Genomic DNA, 16,608 nt, shown 5'->3' on the forward strand with positions numbered 1-16,608 from the left:
ACAACAGGGGAATGAGTGTGAGATTATCAAGCTCTATGAACCAAAACTCCTCCAAACTCCAGCTCATGTTAGACCTACAATATTTTATTTTGATTAAATATTGACATTTTAGATCCCATCAACATAATAAATCATATTTTGAGGCTGTGTTTCTCTGGTCAGTTTGCCTAGAACAGTCTGGTAAAAATGGTTAGATCAGGGCAATAAGACTACTGGGTTATAAGTTTTATCAAATTTATTTATAAAGCGAATTAACTGATCTGAATAGTTTTTTTTTTTTCTCTTCTGTTAAACTGGGACAAGAACGACTGTCTTGAAAACCTTACAGGCCAGGGCAGTATCTCAAGCCTATAATCCCAACACTTTGGGAAGTTGAGGTGGGTGGATCAACTGAGGTGAGGAATTAGAGACCAAGCTGGCCAACATGGTGAAACCCCATCTCTTCTAAAAAAAAAAATACAAAACAAATTAGCTAGGCATGGTGGTCGACGCCTTTAATTCCAGCTACTTGGGAGGCTGAGGCAGGAGAGACGCTTGAACCCAGGAGGCGGAGGTTGCAGTGAGCCGAGATCACGCCACTGCACTCCAGCCTGGGCAACAAGAATGAAAAGAAAGAAAGAAAGGAAAGAAGAAAGAAAGAAAGAAAGAAAGAGAGAGAGAGAAAGGAAGAAAGGGAGAAAGAGAGAGAGAGAGAGAGAAAGAAAGAAAGAAAGAGAGAGAGAGAGAGAAAGAAAGAAAGAAAGAGAAAGAAAGAGAGAAAACCTTACAATGCTAGTTAGCATAAGGATCAAAACAAAACAGTGTAAATTAAAGTACCTTATAAGCTTTTCTATAAATGTAAGGCATTATTATTATTAATCTTAATTTTTTTAAACCTTTCGTGTAAAGTCCAAAACTGGATATTGTCAGATCTATACCTTTCTCCAACCACTCTGACTTCTTCCTAACACATACTTTGCAAGTATTACTTAACAGATATTGCATGATACACTTCTACCTGATTTAGCAGATGTGACTTTCAACTTGTGGGAATCACAACAGAAATCCCCACATGCTTTATTTGTTTCAGACTAAATGGTGAATCAGGAAAGAAAAAAGCCCTGACATAATCTTTCAGCCTCCTTTTGGGCTAGGATTGGAATTCATTCTAGTGGTGAATGACCCAACTATTGCCAAAGTTGCTTTTTTTGGCAATGCTACTTAAAAAAAAAAAATCTCAGTATCACATCATTTGAATATCTAATTGGAAAAATATATATTTCTTTAATTCTAATTACACCATACACAAAAACCAGTTCCTGACTGACTGCAGTTCTAAATGTGAAAGATAGGACAATAACACTCTTAGAGAAAAACAATAGAATATCTTTGTGACCTCTGAATATTTAAAGTATTTATGTCTTCTTAAACTGGATACAAAAACTCTAATAATAAAAGAAAAAATTATAAACTTCATTAAGAATTTCTGTTCATCAAAACACAGTATCAGAACAAAACGACAACAGAAGTAGAAAATATGGCAATCATATATCTGAAAAAGAGCTTACATAGATTGCACAGAGAATTCCTATGAGTAGATTAAAAAAAATTCAGAACACCAATAGAAATATGAACAAAATACCTGAACTTGTATGACTTCATAAAAGAGGATATCCAAATGGAAAATAAACCTGAAAAAGATGCCCAACTTCATTAGTTATCAAGGAGATGCAAATTAAAATTGCAACATGGTATCAGGCTGGGCCTGGTGGCTCACATCTGTATTACCAGCACTTTGGGAGGCAGAGGTGGGCAGATCACTTGAGGTCAGAGGTTTGAAATCAGCCTGGGCAACATGATGAAACCCCATCTCTACTAAAAATACAAAAATCAGCAAAGCGTGGTGGTGGGTGCCTATAATCATAGCTATTCAGGAGGCTGAGGCAAGAGAACTGCTTGAACCCAAGAGGCAGAGGTTGCAGTGAGCCAAGATTGCAACATTGCACTCCAGTTTGGGCAACAGAGTAAGGCTCAATCTCAAAAACAAACACCACAACGTGGTATCACTCTACACCCATCAGAACATCTAAAATGAAGATGTGAAATATTAAGTATCAAGGAGCAACTGGAACTCTCATACACTACTTGCTATAGTTTGAATGTTGTGTTCCCTCCAAAATTCAAGTTGCAACTTAATCTCCAATGCAACAGTATTAAGAGGTAGGGCCTTTAGGAGGTGATTAGGTCATGAAGACTTCACCTTGGTGAATGTGATATTAAGGCCTTTAAAAAAATGGTTTCACACAGCAAATGGCATCTTTTTTTTTTTTTTCTGATTCTACCATGTATGACATGGCAAGACCACGTCTCTAAAAATAAAATAAAATAAAGATGGGCATTAAAAAAACTGAACATAGAGGGAGATGTTGGGCAAAGGATTCAAAATTTCAATTAGACAGAAGGAATAAGTTCAGGAGATCTATCATATAACACTGTGGTTACAATTAATGATAATGTATCATATACTTCAAAATTGCTAAGAAAGTAGATATTAAGTGTTATTACCAAAAAAAAGTGAGGTAATGCATATGTTAATTATTAATAGTTCAATTTAGCAATTCCACAAGGTAAACATATTTCAAAACATCATATTGTACATCATAAATATAAGCAATTTACATCAGTTTTAAAAAATAAGTAAGATAATTTTTAGAAAACAGAGCATAGGCATATCTATGACCCAGCCATTCTATTCCAACAGAAATGCTTATGTATGTTCACCAAAAGATAGGTACTAGAATATCCATAGCTTCAATATCTGCAATACCTAAAAACTGGAGAGGGCCAGGCACAGTGGCTCATGCCTGTAATCCCAGCACTTTGGAAGGTGAAGGCAGGAGGATCACTTGAGCCCAATAGTCTCAGACTAGCCTGGACAACATGGTAAGATCTTATCCCTACAAAAAAATAAAAGAATTAGCCAGGTGTGGTGAACATGCACCCATAGTCCCAGCTCCTTGAGAGGCTGAAGTGGAAGGATCACTTGAGCCCAGGAGTTTGAGGTTACAGTCAGCTATGATCATGCCACTGCATTCCAGCCTGGGCTACAGAGCAAGACTGTCTCTAAAAACAAAAAAGAGTAGAATGAATAACTGAGGTATGTTCACACATGGAATACTAGACTAATGAAAACGCAGGATATATAACTACACATGACAATAAAGGAAGGATCTCACAAATATAATGCTGAGCAACAGAAGCCAGACCTCAAAGGTATGAGTCCACTTATATCAAAAACAATATCAGGCAAAACTAGACTTCCATTACAAGTCAGGAGTTGGAAATGACAAGGTAAGAAATGAGGGAGAGAGATCCAAGATGGCTGATCACTGGCAGCTCGGGATTGCAGCTCCCACTGAAAGAGCAGAGAACGAGAGGACGCCACACTTTCAGATCAATTTTTGTTGCTCACACACCAGGAGATTCCCAGCGGAGGAGCCCCACGTGTCGCCAGCGTGACTCTTGAGGCCGGTGAGGCGGTTTTGCCGCTGCCTTGGTGCGGCGGTTCTTGGTGCAGAGTAAAAGCACCATCAATCTTAAAGCCGCTGTTTTGGCCGGAGCAGTGGGTTGCTCAGATTCTAGCACCGGGAATCAACAAGTTGGACGTCCACTCAGAAACCAACTATAAAGACGGTAATTATAAAGACCACAGATGGATAAATTTATAATGAAGGGAAGAAACCAGCCTAAAAAGGCTGAGAATACCCAAAATCAGAACGCCTCTCCCTCTACAGGGGATCACAGTTCCTCATCAGCAACGGAACAAGGCCTGATGGAGAAAGACTGTGTTCCATTAACAGAAGCAGGCTTTAAAAGGTGGATGACAAGAAATTTCTGGGAATCAAAAGAACTTGTTCTAACCCAATGCAAAGAAACCAAGAACTTTAAAAAAAAAAAGGTTTGAAGAAATGTTAACAATAACACACAATTTAGAGAGGAATATAAGTGAATTAATGGAGCTGAAAAATACAACACGAGAACTTCGCGAACTATGCACAAGTTTTAACAGCCGAATTGATCAAGCACAAGAAAAGATATCAGAGGTCGAAGACCAACTTCATGAAATAAAACAAAAAGACAAGATTAGAGAAAAAAGGATAAAAAAGAATGAGCAAAGTCTCCAAGAAATATGGGACTATGTGAAAAGACCTAATCTACGTTTGATAGGTGTACCTGAATGTGACCAAGAGAATCAATCCAAGCTGGAAAATACGCTTCAGGATATTATTCAGGAAAACTTTCCCAACCTAGCAGGGCAGGACAATATTCAACTCCAGGAAATACAGAGAACACCACAAAGATATTCCTCAAGAAGACCAACCTCAAGGCACATAATTGCCAGATTCACCAGGGTTGAAATGAAAGAGAAAATACTGAGGGCAGCCAGAGAGAAAGGTCAGGTTACCCATAAAGGGAAGCCCATCAGACTCACAGCAGATCTCTCAGCAGAAACCCTACAAGACAGAAGAGAGTGGGGGCCAATATTCAACATCCTTAAAGAAAAAAACTTTCAACCCAGAATTTTACATCCAGCCAAACTAAGCTTCATAAGCGAAGGAAAAATGAAATCTTTTGTGAACAAGCAAGCACTCAGAGATTTCATCACCACCAGGCCTGCTTTACAAGAGCTTCTGAAAGAACCACTACAAATAGAAAGGAACAACCAGTATCAGCCTTTCTAAAAAATACCAAAAAATAAAGAACATCAACATAATTAAGAAATTGCATCAACTAATGGGCAAAACAGCCAGCTAACATTAAATGACAGTATCAAACACACATATATTGTTATTAATTCTAAATTTAAATCGACTAAATCCCGCAATCCAAAGACACAGACAGGCAAAAACAGCCAAGACCCATTGGTATGCTACATCCAGATCCATCTCACATGCAAGGATACATAAAGACTCAAAACAAAGGGATAGTGAAAAATTTACCAACCAAATGGAGAGCTAAAATAAATAAATAGAAAGCAGGAGTTGCAATTTTTGCTGATAAAATAGATTTCAAAGCAACAAAGATCAAAAGAAGCAAAGAAGGATATTACATAAAGATAAAAGGATCAATGTAACAAGAAGAGCTAAAGATCCTAAACATATATGCACCCAATACAGAAATACCCAGATATATAAGACTTACAAAGAGACTTGGACCCCCACACAATAATAGCGGGAGGCTTCAACAACAATATTAGATAGATCAATGAGACAGAATGTTAACATCGATATCCAGGACTTGAACTCAGATCTGGAACAAGTAGACTTAATTAACATTCATAGAACTCTCCACTTTGAATGCACAGAATATACACTCTTATCAGTACTACATCACACGTATTTATAGGTTTAAATGAAATATTGGTTGGCTGCTTGTTAATTATTTTCTTCCCTCATTATTTATTTATTTATTTTTTTATGTCTCTATTATTAAACACAATTACAGGCATACCCAGTTTTAGACTGCATTCTAGCCCGGGCAATAAAGCAACACCCCTGTTCTCTCTCCCTCTTCCCCTTCCTCTTTCTTCCTTTCCTTTATTCTTTTTCTTTTTTTTTATTCTTTTTCTTCCTTTTCTCTCTTTAAAAAAAAAAAAAAAAAAAGAAATGAGGGGTTCAGAAACTGCTGGTAAAGTGGTGTTTCTTAAGCATAAATGTACATTTCAATATTCATATTATACTTTAATGAAAAGTTAAGAACTACATTTTCTCGCTACTTCATGTTAAGGTTCTGGTCTTTCACATAAAAAGCCAGCACCCCCACCTTTGGATAAATACCAAAGTATATTATAACGGCTAGTAATGAAACTGGTTTTAAGCTAACTACAGATTAACCTTTACCCCAGGTCATAGCTTCACAGAATTAGGAACCTAGTAATAGTCTGGCAGAACAAATTTGTTCTTTTCTGATTTAAGAAATTTAAAAGACATTAGAAATGAATGATTTTCCTTCCTCTCCCCACTTACTGTTATGAACTATACACTAAGTATATCACATATTATTTAATTTTCATAATTCCCTGAAATAATATTTTCATATTTTTTATAACTTTATAAAGAGATTTAGGTTAAGCACATGGTCTAAGATCAGTCGGTACATATGTAGCAGAGCAGAATCTGAATCCTGGTTTGTCTGACTTCCAAACTCTTATTCTTTACCACTTTATACTGCCTCATTGTTATACTGGGGACTGTGCAGTCTGGAGTGATGATCATCTTCTTTAGCTTTTTAGTCACTTTAGAAGGCCATGTCTGAACAGAACATTTCTTTCCACCTCTTTTTTTATAAAGGTCCATAGAGGGGCTGAACTGCTGTGGAATGAAAGCCAGGCATTAATAATAGTCCATGCCACCAACAGGCCTGTAATAAAAGTGTTTGACTGCTTTTAACAACTGGCTAAATGGAAAACTGGACAGAGTTCTCAGCAGATTGGTCTCAAATGAACCAACAATTTAGGATGAGTGTTTTCCTTAGGCTACAGTAGAAGAACCATGGATACACTATGCAATTTTGTTAAAAATAAGGATTAATGAGCAGGTTCTTAACTGTGTACAGGTATCTGCATTTCTTTAAATCTTCTTCTAGGGTATACTATTTTTTTCAAAAGTTATACTGACAAGTATGTATTATTTAATATGGACAATAAAGCTTTAATAAAAGTTTAGGTTGGTGGAAAAATATGACTATTGATTTTTAAATAGCTTCTGATCTTTAATCAGGTACTTCATTCAGTAAGTTAGCAGATACTTTCCTAAGTTGCAGACCTGGTACCTAAGAAAAACTAAACGTTTTTACTCATCTACTTTGGAAAATCCTAAACTTAAAAAGTAACTGCCAGGTTGTGGGAAAGGTCAATTTCATGGTTAAAAATCACACCTTGACCTGGCCTGAGATTTTGTTGTACAATCACAGCATCCTTCATAAAAAGAATTTCAAAGTTTGTTTATTTGTTTATTGATTGATTGACTGAGACTGGGTTTCACTCTGTTGTCCAGGCTGAAGCGCAGTGCTGCAATCATGGCTCCCTGCAGCCTTGACCTCCTAGGCTCAAGCAATTCTCCCACCTCAGCCTCTGAGTGGTTGGGACCACCTAGCTAATATTTTATTTTTTATAGAGTCAGGGTCTCCCAGTGTTGCCCAGCTGGTCTTGAACTCCTGGGTTCAAGCTATCCTCCTGCCCTGGCCCTGCAAAGTATTGCGATTACAAGTATAAGCCACCGTGCCCAACCCAAAGTTTATTTTTGAACCACTCACTATCAAAGTCATTTTTAAAATTTAAATGTCATCCTTAATAATAGAGGGAGGCCGGGCGCGGTGGCTCAAGCCTGTAATCCCAGCACTTTGGGAGGCCGAGGCGGGTGGATCACAAGGTCAAGAGATCAAGACCATCCTGGTCAACATGGTGAAACACCGTCTCTACTAAAACTACAAAAAATTAGCTGGGCATGGTGGCGCGTGCCTGTAGTCCCAGCTACTCAGGAGGCTGAGGCAGGAGAATTGCCTGAACCCAGGAGGCGGAGGTTGCGGTGAGCCGAGATCGCGCCATTGCACTCCAGCCTGGGTAACAAGAGCAAAACTCCGTCTCAAAAAAAAATAAATAAATAAAAATAATAATAATAATAGAGGGAAAATATATTTACCAATATTATAGAACCCTATACTTGATATGTATGTTAGAGGTTTTTTGTTTTTTGTTTTGTTTTGTTTTGAAGTCTCACTCTGCCACCCAGGCTAGAGTGCAGTGGCATGATCTTGGTTCACTGCAACCCCTGCCTCCCACGTTCTAGGCGATTCTCCTGGCTCAGTCTCCCAATTAGCTGGGATTACAGGCGTGCACCACCATGACCAGCTAATTTTTGTATTTTTGGTAGAGATGAGGTTTCACCATGTTGGCCAGAAACACAAAGTCATAATCTTAAATTGTGAACTACAGATATTTCCACTTGCACCCCTGACAATACACCTACAGTTGACGCAGCTTGCTGCTGATGTTAGAATCCCCACAACTTTCTGAGTGGAGGCTCAATGTTTGACTCTAAGCTATATCCATCTGCTGTAAGGCTTAGATGAAGGGTATCCCATCTACATATATATTTATTAATATTTACAGATTCAGGGGGAAAAAAACTACATATGGCTCTCTTTAATAAATATACATAATATCTATTATATCTCCATTGTGTTATTCTATCTAGGCCCATCCCCTCAAATAAAAATGTAACTGCAGCCTGGGCAACATGGTGAAAACTTGTCTCTACAATACATACATAAATTGGCCAGGCACGGTGGTGTGCACCTGCAGTCTCAGCTACTCAGGAGGAGGCTGAGGTGGGAGGATTACCTAAGCCCAGGGAGGTCAAAACTGCAGTGAGCCGTGATCATACCACTGCACTCTAGCCTGGGCGACAGAGCGAGACCTTGTCAAAAAAAAAGTTGATTCCTCTAAGGCAACTCATAAACATATACCAAAGACAGATAATCAATTTGAAAGAAGAAATTAGCCATTTCACTAATTTGACTTCAAGAAATTCTTAAAATAGGCAAGAGTCCAACATAGAAAGTCATAGGTATTTTTAGAAAGTCATCCAAAAATTTATAGTTTCATAATTTTTAAATTTATAATTTTTAGAAATATTTTATGAGCAAGCTAAAGCATTCATCTTTGAACAGTGAATTAATTCTCCCAGAATTGTGATTAGGGAGGTAAGGAAAAAAATCTGTCCTATCAATCATGATCTCACTGGTAAATGAAAAATATAAGGCTCACAGGGACAAAGAAGCTTGAAATAAGCCAAATCACAACTTGAAATCGCATGCTAAAACATATTATTCATTTTTAAGTTGGATAATATAAGAATTCTTTCCACTTTTCTTTCTGTATTTTTTTTTTTTTTGCGACGGAGTCTTGCTCTGTCTCTCAGGCTGGAGGCAGCGGTGTGATCTCGGCTCACTATAACTTCCGTCCCCCAGGTTTAAGTGATTTCCCTGCCTCAGCCTCCATGAGTAGCTGGGATTACAGGCATGTGCCACCATGCCTGGCTAATTTTTTGTATTTTTAGCAGAGATGGTCTCGAACTCCTGACCTCAGATGATCTGCCAGCCTCAGCCTCCCAAAGTGCTGGGATTACAAACATAAGGCACTGCACCCGGCCTTCCATTTTTCTTTAAATTCAAAATTACTTCAATAAAAATACTTGCTACATAAGACATTTATAACCAAATACTATCATTTTGTACAATTAATTTCCATCACCTTTGGGGAGGGAAGTCTATATAACTGAATGACTTTTACATTCAGTTGTTAGATCCAGCTATAGGCCATTTTTACATTAGTCTGATTTAACAGGATCTATTTTAGGTTAATTAATCTTCAGAGATACAAATTTCTTAACAGAGCAGTCAGCAGTATTTTTAAAAATTAACCAAAACATTCCTAAATCACGTGAAGTAATGCATTAGCAAGACTAAAATACCTCATTTTCTGCTATTTGTAGCTTTCAAAGCTTAACCGTCTGCTTCCCTACTTTCCCAAATGCCCCTACTACCCAATGATACCCCTTTCCTCCGCATTCTTCTCTGTCAACTAAAAATTGATCATAGAAAATTTACATTTATCAGGGCCGAGAGCAGTGGCTCCTGATTATAATCCCAGCACTTTGGAAGGCCAAGGCAGAAAGATCACTTGAGGTCAGGAATTCAAGACCAGCCTGGCCAACATGGTGAAACCCTGTTTCTAACAAAAAATACAAAAATTAGCCGGGTGGTGGCCCATGCCTATAATCCCAGCTACTCAGGAGGCTGAGGCAGGAGAATTGCTTGAACCCAGGAGGCTGAAGTTTGCAGCGAGCTGATGTCACACCACTGTACTCCAGCCTAGGTGACAGAGTGAGACCCTGTCTCAAAAAAAAAAAATTTATATTTATCAAATGACTGAAATTCCTTTATACTATAATCCTGTAAGACAAATGCCAAGTTCTTTAATATTGCAACTACCTCTGATATTTAAGATTTTAATTTCTTAAAAGGCATTCTTTTGGAACGTAGCCCCTTCAGCAACGGAAGTATTATGTTTTTAAACTCTAGCATTTTTGTTTGTGGATCCCACAAAGTATTTGAAAACTATATACCCCCTTGCATATTTTTGAAGTTGACATCTACAATTTTTCACCAGACGTTTAAAGAGTTGCAAACTTCTTTCCATGGCTGTATCATTGTACATCAATGTATGAATGATCCAGTTGCTCTGCATCCTTGCCAGCATTTTGTGTTGCCACTATTTTTAATTTTAAACCATGATATCTCATCATGGTTTTAATGTGCAATTCCCTAATGGCTAATAAACTTGAATGTCTTTTTCATTTGTGTTTACTTGCCATCTATATATCTTTGATAAAAAGGCTATGTCTGTCTTTGTCCCACTTTCTAACTGGATTATTTTTTTCAAACTGAGTTTTGAGAGTCCTTTATATATTCCAGATACTAGTCCTTTGTGAGATATATGGTCTGCAAATATTTTCTCCCAGTCTGTGGCTTGTCTTTTCATCTTTTTAACAGGGCATTTAGCAGAGAAAAAGATTTTAATTTTGATGAGCTCAAAGTTACCAATTTTTCCTTTATGGACCATGCTTTTGGTGTCAAGTCTAAGAACATGCAGTAATTATTATTTCTTGCCAGAATGAAATAGGACTCAGCTATTAAAAAATAGAATTATCCCTATTTTTTGTTTTTATAACTTTAAGTGGTGAGAAACCTTTTTCACATAAATGAAAAGATAAAAATGGAAGTCTTGTTATAGCAATTATCTCTCCATTCTTGGAAATCTTTTGAGTTATGTGACAAAAATAACAGTAACCTACCATCAAAAATATACTTACTGATCTACTAGTTACTTAGCAGACAAGTCAATAATGCCTTCTTTCAGTTTTGTTGAGAGCAAAATATTGTAAACCAATATTTTAAAAAGACTGTTATCTAGTCATTTCCTGAGACAGTGTCTCTCATCATTCACCATCTTAACACAGACATCACATTTTCAATTGCCCTTTGTTTAGTGCCTTGGTAGTTTTTACATCCAGGGCAATGGATCTCTGTGAGATGTGAAATGGATGAGCAGTGTGTCTTTCCTTTCTAAAAGTGGGAAAGAACAACTATGCAAGAGAAGGCGGGAAAGCAGAGCAAGCACCTTCATTCCAAACATATTCTCAGGCAGAGCAATGTTAGGAAAAACTACACTGGAAATTCAAAAATCTAGAAATTGATTCCCTTATCCACTCTCCATACTTGAAAAGTGAAATCAAGTTTACAGATAAAAGCTGGGTGTGGGTGGTACACACCTGTAATCCCAGCTACTCAGGAGACTGAGGCAGGAGAATCACTTGAACCTGGGAGGCAGAGGTTGCAGTGACTGAGATCATGCCATTGCACTCTAGCCTGGGCGACGGAGCGAGATTCCATCTCAAAAAAAAANAAAAAAAAAAAAAAAAAAAAAAAGCCAATGTGCATCTACAGCCCACACTACTGCCCCCAGCATCAAAACCAGCACAGGGAATATATGGCCATGAGCAGTAAATATTTTTGATGAGGAAAAAAGAAACAGCAAAATGATGAACAGCGAAATAGCAACATGACACAGTTTATGAAAGGAAGAACTCGAAAACTAAGAATCAGACAGAGGCAAATTAAGTTGTTGCTTAAAGCATAATAATTAAGGCTTTTAAATTCACCAAACCATTCTGCTATCACAGACTAAAAAGGCTTGTTTATCCCGTCTCTGTCCTAGGGGAATAAATTATCCCATGAGTCTTTCTATTTTACCAAATTGCTATTTAAAAGCTGGTGAAATGTTTAAACAATTCATTACATTAATATAAAGATCTTTTATAGGGCAAAGGCATTATCAAAACCAAAGTATAAACAGCACTAAGAGTAAAGTGGAAATGATATTGTTTACTTAAAATCCTTTGAAATCAGCCACAAAATTCATTCCAGTTTTAAGACCCCAATCTTTGAGTAGTTTTTTCTTCACCTTTTTTTTAATCAATATAAGCTGTATACAAGATTTTCTGGGAAAAAAAGTTCCATCTTATTTTTATTCCTCTCAAGTTATTTACTCTAATTTTCTCATTTTATTGAAATAATTTGTTAAAGTTATTTATTTATTTATTTATTGTTGAGACAGAGTCTCACACTGTTGCCCACACTGGAGTGTAATGGCATGATGTTGGCTCACTGCAACCTCCACCTCCTGGTTCAAGCAATTCTCCTGCCTCAGGCTCCCAAATAGCTGAGATTACAGGCATGAGCCACTACACCCAGCTAATTAGTTAATTATGTAATGCTTAAACAGACACTGCAACCATGAAGATAAGTAGGGCAGGTAAACATTCAGAAAACAGATGCTCCAGTTTAAAATTCACATCAGGACTTTTAGTTTAAGACAGCAGACTAAAGATGTATGTTTGCTACTTACAGCTTGCAAAACCACACTCAAAAAAGGAAAGCAAAAGAAGCAATAAGCCTCTAACAGCTGAAAGAAAGAAATGTAAGAGATTTACCAGTGGATAAAAGATCCAACACATTTCTAGTTTCCAAAAGCAAATGGAATTGCGTTGATGGATGAGGCAGGCAGAGAAAGCCACAGCCCAGAATACTCTACCAGGCAACCTAAAAGGAGCTGGAAGCCAAACCGCTTCTTGGAATGCTAGAGGGAATCTAGAGAGCCAATCTGTCAGCTGGAATACCTGATGGCTCTGGGCTCTGAGCCAACAGGTACAAGGGAGGGCAGGAGTGAGAAGTGAGGCTGAAGACAGTGGGAATAATTGAAGATCTGTACCTGGAACCGCACTGGTTGGCACCCCCATCCACCTCCCCCACCCCACAGAGATCACAGGCAGCCTAGCATTAACCCTCACTCAAAAAACCGGATAGCTGAAAGAACAAACAAGCTGCAGAAAGCCAAGGCTTCTAGTGTGGATACGTACGGTCCAACCAGAGTAAAGTACTCCACTGGCACGAGGGACCAGCACAGGCTCAACCTAGAGCAAACAGGCTAGCCAAGGCATCCCATGCTACACACAGGGCTCAGTCAGTCATCCATTCAGGTGACAGGTCTAATGGGAAAACAGACTTTTAAAACAGCAGAGGAAATCCACACTGGTTACCTGGTCCTTCTTTCTGAAATATGAATAGTTTACCAACAATTACCAAGCACATGAGAAAGTCCAGCAGCATGAAAAAGGAGAGCTAAGATAAACACGGAAAATAAAATCTCTGAAAGAAATAAAGACAATTATAGGGCATAAGAAAACATTAAAAAATAAAGCTGCTATAATCAAAATACTGAAGAAGATAGTGCATCCACATAAACAATGAACAGGAAACCATAAAAAAGAAACAAATAACTTTTAAATTAAATATAAGATCCTTAGAATTTAAAAAGTGGTCAGAAAAGGAAAGAAAGTTGCCCGCCATCTTGGCTCCTATGGAGGCCTGTTGGGAACAGAACTTCTAAAAGGAGCTATGTCTGGAAGGCTGTGGTCCAAGGCTATTTTTGCAGGCTATAAGCGGGGTCTCCAGAACCCAAGGGAGCACACAGCTCTTCTTAAAATTGAAGGTGTTTATGCCCGAGATGAAACAGAATTCTATTTGGGCAAGAGATGCGCTTATGTATACAAAGCAAAGAACAACACAGTAACTCCTGGCGGCAAACCAAACAAAACCAGAGTTACCTGGGGAAAGGTAACTCAGGCCCATAGAAACAGTGGCATGGTTCATGCCAAATTCCGAAGCAACCTTCCTGCTAAGGCTATTGGACACAGAATCCGAGTGATGCTGTACCCCTCAAGGATTTAAACTAATGAAAAGTCAATAAATAAACGTGGATTTGTGCTCTTTTATTTCTGTTAGGTGGATTAAAAAACTTACTACCTTAAAAAAAAATTAAAAAAAGGAAAGACAACAAATGGTCTGAAAAATAAAATTGAGAAACTCAACAAGAGTACATGAATAAAACATGAAAATAATAGAGACGCTAGAAAAGACATAAAGAACCAATCCAATAGGCACACCATTTGACTAGTAAGAGCCCTAGAAAGAAGAAACAAACAAAACAGAAAGGAAAAACTATTAAACAAATAGTAGAATTTCCCAGAGCTGAGAAAAGACCCAAGTCTTAAGATTTAAAGGGCTCAGTGAGTAACTATACAACTGATAAAAGACCCCTATTTATACGTTTTCGCTGGAAACTTCAAAATAAAAAGTATAAAACAGATCCTGAACAGGAAAAACAGGTCATCTACAAAAGATTGATAATCAAACTAGCTTCTTATCAGCAGCAGGGGATATCAAAAGACAAAGCATCTGCATCTCCAAATTTTCTAAGAAAATTATTTTTGGCCCAGAATTCTACACCCAGCCTAACTACAAACAAGTACCAGGGTACAATAAAGGCAGTTTTTGTTTTGTTTTGTTTTTCTGAGATAGGGTCACCCAGGCTGGAGTGCAATGGCGCAATCTTGGCTCACTGCAGCCTCCGCCTCCCGTGTTGAAGGGATTCTTTCACCTCAAGCCTCCCGAGTAGCTGGGAGCACAGCTAATTTTTGTATTAGAATCACTTGAACCCAGAAGTTTGAGACCAGCCTGGGGAACACGGCAAAACCCCACAGGCCGGTTCAAAGTCCTAGGCTCAACTGATCCTCCTGCTTCACCCTCCTAAAGTCCTGGGATTATAGGCATGAGCCACTATGCCTGGCCAAAGACGGTTTTAGACATGAAAGCACTTGAAAAGTTTACTCTCCATACATCCTTTCTAAAGAAGGAGAAGATTAGGACAGGGAAAGACTTAGGGTCCCAAGAACAGTGACACCAACCAATGAGAAGAATGCAGGGAAATCCTAGGAAGCCAGTTGTGTGGTAGGCCTAGAAAAGCATCTGGTCACCATGGGAACGCAAGCATGGAGGAGGGAGGTTTCGGGTACGAAGAAAAAAAAGGAGGAGGAGGATTCTACCACAGAATATGAAATATAAGTGAGAGTACAGAAAAAATAAGGCTATGATAAAGGAAGATTGTGCCAGAAAAAGAAGGCAATTAGAAACTCCCTGCAAAAATTTTTTTAAAGAAAAAAAATACCATTCAAAAGCTGCATTTCAAATAGAAAACAAGCTTATATGTATCCTGATTATAAGGAACTGATAGAGTGTGAGAAAAGAGGATCCAGTTGCTATTAATGTTGAAATCTTGAGAGCCCAGGGTCATTACCCTGGCCATAGGAAGAAGAAAAAGTAGTCCTAACATAGAGTTGGCTCTGCACTAAATAATATTTATAGAATCATATTTTAGGGGGTACTAAAATTAGAAATGTCCTTCATCTTAGGCCAAAACTAACTTTGATATATTTGGTCTCAAGACATAAATTTCAGGATCCTAAGAGAAAGACTGGCCCAAAGTATCTCAATCCTCCTGTATTTTCTATAAACACAGAATCAAATGATGCCTAGTTCCTTCCTGCAATTAACTCCCTGAAGGTGAGAGTCATTTTCATTATTTGAATGGTCCAGAACTCCAGAACAAGCTCAGGTCACTTGGATTTGGGAGGCGGATGACAGAAGAAATGTCCACTTTCTGCAGCTAAGTATAACCAGGTAATGATTGCAAAAGACAACAACTGCATATTGACCACTCGGGAGAAACTGTGGCCTATGGTGATGTCAAGTCATAATTCTGTTACTTCATTAGGGATCCCAAAGGCTAGGTTTTAAATTATTATTTTCTAATAGAAACATCAAAATGCAAGCAAGTGTAATTTCTAAATACAAGGAACTTTTTAATAGGGAATTTACAAACATCACATGTTCTTTTCCCTATTGGCAGAAATATGGTCTAGCTTCTGGGAAGGGACAAATCCTTGTAGTAATGTGCTAAATAACAAGGGGTAATTGTTGAGGTCTGTTAATTCTACTTGCTTCCTATAACAAAAGGAAAATAATTATAAGCCGCAGAAAACGGGTTTGAGGTTTATAAGGGAGATTTTCCTTTATGGAAGAGTTAACAAATCATAATATAATATTATTTATAGTTTTCATATTTAAAATTCAACTTATGTGGAGACTTGGTTGTATAATAGGAAAAAATATAAATGTTATCAACTTTGGCAGTGTAAAAGTAGCTGACAGAAAGTGGGAAGTAGAAGAGAGGGAAAAACAGGTAGAAAAAGGAACACATGTTCTAATGTCCCTTCTAAAAAAGGGGAAAGTCAAGAAAGACTGTCAAAAGTGGATGAAATAAGAAACAGTTGTTATTTCTGAGGTTACCAAGTTATGCAACATAAAAAGGTAAATTAAAATTACAACTATCAAACACTAAAGAGGGATAATGACGTGAGAAAACTAAATATTCATGTTTTAACACCAACTTAGCAAATAAACTTGATAAATCAAGAAACAGAGGTAGGCTGGGCCGGGTGCGCATACCTGTGTCCCAGTACTTTGGGAGGCTGAGGCAGGCAGATTGCTTGAGCCTAGGAGTTTGAGATCAGCCTGGGCAACATGGCAAAACCCTGCCTCTACACAAAA

General features: G+C 37.9%; 2 protein-coding genes across 2 annotated transcripts in view; one reads left to right on the forward strand and one right to left on the reverse strand.

The window, feature by feature from the left end:
- The window catches only part of DIPK1A (divergent protein kinase domain 1A), a 124,257-nt gene that overhangs the window by 86,866 nt on the left and 20,783 nt on the right, over window positions 1–16,608 (reverse strand). The window lies entirely within an intron of this gene.
- LOC108315009 (60S ribosomal protein L35a-like) lies at window positions 13,478–13,931 on the forward strand. Its single transcript, XM_037744150.1, has one exon. The coding sequence runs from the start codon at window positions 13,558–13,560 to the stop codon at window positions 13,888–13,890; it is 333 nt and encodes a 110-aa protein (XP_037600078.1). The 5' UTR covers window positions 13,478–13,557; the 3' UTR covers window positions 13,891–13,931.

The sequence above is a fragment of the Cebus imitator genome, unplaced genomic scaffold (genome assembly GCF_001604975.1).
Source record: "Cebus imitator isolate Cc_AM_T3 unplaced genomic scaffold, Cebus_imitator-1.0 Scaffold166, whole genome shotgun sequence".
Classification (NCBI taxonomy): Eukaryota; Metazoa; Chordata; class Mammalia; order Primates; family Cebidae; genus Cebus; species Cebus imitator.